The 4,795-nt window shown below is 48.7% G+C and overlaps 1 protein-coding gene across 4 annotated transcripts in view; it reads left to right on the plus strand.

The window, feature by feature from the left end:
• Positions 1-4,795, plus strand: part of FAM107B (family with sequence similarity 107 member B) — an 82,883-nt gene that overhangs the window by 42,008 nt on the left and 36,080 nt on the right. The window contains exon 1 of one of the 4 annotated variants that reach the window (XM_032244017.1): positions 2,253-3,875. The exons of the other annotated variants lie outside the window; for them this stretch is intronic. Coding sequence (XP_032099908.1) covers positions 3,839-3,875 — 37 coding nt within the window. The 5' untranslated portion in view covers positions 2,253-3,838. Of the gene's footprint in view, positions 1-2,252; positions 3,876-4,795 lie in introns of those variants that run through there. 4 annotated transcript variants of the gene reach the window in all.

Below are 4,795 nucleotides of genomic sequence, written 5' to 3' on the forward strand. Positions count from 1 at the left end.
AACCACTATTTACGTTTATTTCTTTCTTTTATGTATTAGACTGGACTGGGAAGGTTTGCAGATCTAAGGAACGAGGAGCATTATTACTAGTGTATTGCCATCACCACTGCAGGACCTCTTGCCCTTGCCCCCCCCCACCGTGGTTTTGAGGGTAGAATCTGGAAGCCTTACTATAACCCGGTTCCTGACCATGCTGCCTCCCTGCAGCTGTCCTGGTCCGGCTTCTCACCGTCCCAACCTGCCCCAGGCCTCTGTGTTTGCGGCTCGGTCTGCCGGAAGCTCTTCCCCTTGGTAGCCCTTGGCTCCGTCCCTCACTTCCTTCAGTGTCTGCTCTCTTCTCGGCACTGTCTTTCGTGAATATCCACAGTAGCATGGCCTGCCACTCTGTTGTTGCCTTACCTGTATGTCCCCTGCATGGCACTTTCCATGGCCTGATACTACATTTCCCTTGATTTGTCAGTGGCCTGCCTGCCCCTGAATGCAGGCTCCAAGGTGGCAGCGGCTTTGTGCCCTTTGCTGCTAAGCCCATGTTGTTGGGAGCAGTGCCCTTGGCACTCAACAGACACAGACTAAATACTTGATGAATTCATGGGAGGGTGAATTCTCCAGGTTCCCTCTTGTGGGTGACTCTGTACAAGATGGCATTTGCTCTCCAGGTGTCCTGCTGCCTTCAGAAGACAGAGAGTGATGGCTGGTTTTGTCACAGCTCAACTCAGTGGTGCACCCTGCACCTGCCACCCAGTTGACAATCAGATGTGTTGGGAACAGAATTACAACAGGATGGCCACACAGCCGGCTGCTGTTACCCATCCCTGCCGGCTGTCTCCCAGAACAGTCATCTGCTGTGTAGGGGGAGAAACGGACATGAAAAGCCCAGGAAGGCTGTCAGGAAGCAGTGTGGAATTTCTAGTTTGTAAACACTGGGACTTTGGCATACTTAGAACCATTTTGGTGATAAAAATGGAGGTAAGAGCCACCTGATTAAGTTCCTTTTGAGAATAAACTGGCATGCCAGACATTTACACTGGCTGAATCAGTGTTGGTGGAAGCTGTGTTTTTAATCCATGTGCCTAAAACAGTGTCCCCCATGCCTGTCTCTTGCTGAGGCTTGTGTTGCAGATGAGCCGTGTCTGACTTCTGAGCCCTACATCGACTGCTCATTCTAACTCTCCAACCCTATTTCCTGCCCTTACCTGGTGAGTCCCCCTTGACTCAGGCTGGTTCCTCCCTGTTGTCCCAGCTGCGGGCCATTGGTGCTCCTTAAAATACCCTGCGGTGGGTGGGCCTGGCCTGATGGCTCACAGCTGTAATCCCAGCACTTTGGGAAGCTGAGGAGGGTGGATCATGAGGTCAGAAGTTCGAGACCAGCATGGCCAATATGGTGAAACCTCATCTCTGCTATGCCTGTAGTCCCAGCTACTTGGGAGGCTGAGGCAGAACCTGACGGCGGAGATTGCAGTGAGACCAGATTGTGCCCCTGTACCGCAACCTGAGTGACAGAGAGAGACTCCGCCTCAAAAAGAACAAAAAAAATGCCCTGCAGTGTCATTGCTGACCCGTGCCTCCTGGGGCTTTCCCAGTCCGGCTGTTCTGTTTTTCCTAAGCCACATAGCTTGCTTCTGAATTAGTATGTGATATTATGGGACACTCATATGTTATATAGCTTGGTTTAGTTTTTACAGAAAGATGAAAGACTCTGAAAAGGGATCTTGGAGTTGTTCTTGTACATCTTTTATATCTCCTAAGCCTGTGATGGGCGTTTGTCCCAAATGGGAAAGAAGAAAACAAAAAGCCACCCAGGATGCAGTTGGGCAACTGTTGGTCTTAGCATGTGGCGGTCACCCAGGCTAAGAGTGTGGGGCACGTGAGGGCCACTGAACTAAGACTGTTTGATTGTCTGGATCAAGCTGCTGAGTAGAGCAGTGGGTTGTATAGTGTCTGGCATGCAGGAAGCAAGGGCTGTGCATTTGTTAATCCAGAGCTTGTATGAAAATTGAAAGAATTAGGAGGAGGAAGTTGAGGTTTATACTAGAATAATTATCTCTTCATTTAGAGAAGGCTCTTACAGTTCCTTTTATCCAATGGTACACCAAAAAGCAAAAAAAGTCCTCTGAGAACTGAGTGAGAAGCCACAGGCTTATAGGACTGAAGTTCGGTGTTGAAATTGCTTAGGGAACCCTTTTCAATTGCCTTTTTTTTTCTCCAAAGAGAACAGAGTAATTTACATCTCCCTGGTGTGGTTTCCATTAGAATGGAAGCTCTTTGGCCGGTGTGCCAGGACCATTCATCACCGTGTCCCTGGTACTCAGATCCCAGCGCTGGCAAAGCTGTGCTGATGCAGGCTGGCTGCAGGGGTGGGTGGCTGGCTCCTGCGCTTGGTCCTGGAGATGGGCGAGAAGAGATGAGTCCACCAAATGGTTCTTGCCCTTCTCCCCAGCCTGATCTCTGGACATGGCTGTGTTGTGACACAGGCCGTGCTGTCCTTGTGGCTGATCTTGATCGATTCTCCTCCGCTCCCTGTGCTGGAGCTAGACACCAGTTTTTTTTCTTTTTTTTTTTAAGTTCCACAGGTGATTTTGATGTGCGAGCCGGGTTGAAAGTCACAGCTGGACGGCGTTGGAAGGGAAATGGAGGTCACCTTAGGCCAGCTGGTTCACATGGAAATCCACAAAACCAGCGTGGCTTTGGGGATGTATAATTCCCTTACTCTGTTGGGCCCACACAACTCAGCAGTTGAAGTTTGCTTTTTTTCTCCTGCATTTTCCTCTCCTAATTTGGGCTGCCTTCACATAGAGCTTTTGGAAGCAAATGAGAATTCAGACTCATCGGGCACATTTTCATTACACCTGGCAGAATATGTTAAGGTGTTATGTTTTTTTAAAAAAATGTAGCCACAAACTATAGGTGGTCTCCAGCTGCACACATTTAGCAAGCCCCCACTCAGCTCCACACCTGACCCATTTTTCGGGCCTTCTTGGGTTCACCCGAGGCACAGTCAGGAGCACCTTAGACGCTGAGTTCAGAAATGGAGAAGGAATATACAGTGAAAAAACAGTCAAGCTCAGGTGAGCAGTGGCCAGATGGCTTCTCCATTTAACTCTCTTTCTGGATGCTTCTGGAAACTGCCATCCAATTTTGGTCATTTTTTGGCTGTATAATAATTCAAACGGTGCTTTGTGAGTAAGTTACCTTTTAAAAGTTATGTGTTTTAGCATCTCTAGGAAGATCAAGAAATTATTTTCCTTTTACACCTCAGGGTGAAATAATTTAATTAGGTGACTTATTTGCCCTGTGTCTTCTGAAAACTAGAGGGAGCAAATTGGAGCTTTTGAGTCTGTGTGCGAGTGTGTGTGTATGTGTGCGTGTGCAGCCACACACACACACACACGTAGGGAAGGCAAATGATGATGGGTTGTGTCATGAATTCCCAAGCCTAGCGATGCATTTAATGGGTGTGTCCAGGGAAGCGAGAGGAAACTGAGAAACAGGGAGGGCAGGCTTGAGGGATTAGGAGGGAATTATCTGGACTCAGGGAGAGGGGCTCAAAAGATGAATTCAGTCTTTTCAAAAACATTTAAAAAAGTGGTTTGCCTGACTCCAAATCAGGAAGAGACAGCTGTACCCCATCTCTCCTTCCTCCTAGCCTGTGGGCTCCCTTAGCAAGGGATGAACTATCGAGTAAGAGCTCGCACTCTGGCATCTGGTGGACCTGGCTGGGCCCTGGCTAGGCCCCTCCAATGGCGTCACCATGGGCAGGTTGCTAATCCCCCTGGCCTCAGCTACTCCTCCGTCAAAAAGGATGATGATGCCTCCCTCATAGAACTGTGGTGAAATTGAGATGAAATACAAGTGTTTACGGCAGGGCCTGGCATACAGTGAGTACGCGCGTGGTAGCCAGTAGTAGCACTATTATTTTTGTGGATTACCTGAGAAACCTAAACCATCATTGGTGATATAATTTCTATTACCAGTTTCAAATAGTTAAATAACAAAGAATCCCATTTTAATCAAGAGATTACAGTAGAGCACAGACCCAACTGGGGTGGGTACTTAGTAGGGAGAAATAGAGGCTAGAAATGAAGACGTGTGCTCCTTACCAGTGAAGAGATATTTTTGCACCGTGACCAGTTTAGTACGAATAAACCTGTTTATAGGCTGTGTCTTTTCTCCATGCACAATATATTGAGGTATTTCCTCACTTTAACAAATAATAATCGAACATTTAGGATTCCCAGCCCTGAGAAGATCCAGTGAGGTACAAACCGGAAAGGTCCCTGGCCCTCAGGCAGCTAAGTATCTAGAGGGGAGAAGACCAAATAGCACACATGGGTCTGGCAGTAAATTAAACAATTACAGGTGGTGAGAGCTGGGAAACAAGCTTAGGACAGAGATTGACCGGGAGGGACCCGTGTTGGATTGGTGATCCAGGAAGGTGACATTCAAGTACAAATGGAGAAGGTGAGGAAGAGCCAGGGGTCGGGAGAAGTGTGGGAAGGGGGCTGGCTTGGGGGGGGCATGCTCCAGGTAGGGACGTCGTGTGCACCAAGACATGCAGCCCAGGAAGACTTTGGTGCATTCCAGGAATGAAGGCAGGCCTGTGTGGCCAAGGCGGGGAGAGACTGGCACGAGGCGTGAGAAGCAGGCCCAGGTCAGATCAGGTGGGGAGTGAGGGCCGCTGCCAGGGCATCGGAGAAGCTGTTGAGAGGCCCTGACAATCCGATGTGGAGAAAGTCCATTCTTAGTGCATGTTTCCTGCTTTGACCCTTTTCTATTCAATAATGAAGACATGGGTACT

Source organism: Sapajus apella, unplaced genomic scaffold, assembly GCF_009761245.1.
Source record: "Sapajus apella isolate SASKATOON/1434 unplaced genomic scaffold, GSC_monkey_1.0 scaffold53, whole genome shotgun sequence".
Classification (NCBI taxonomy): domain Eukaryota; kingdom Metazoa; phylum Chordata; class Mammalia; order Primates; family Cebidae; genus Sapajus; species Sapajus apella.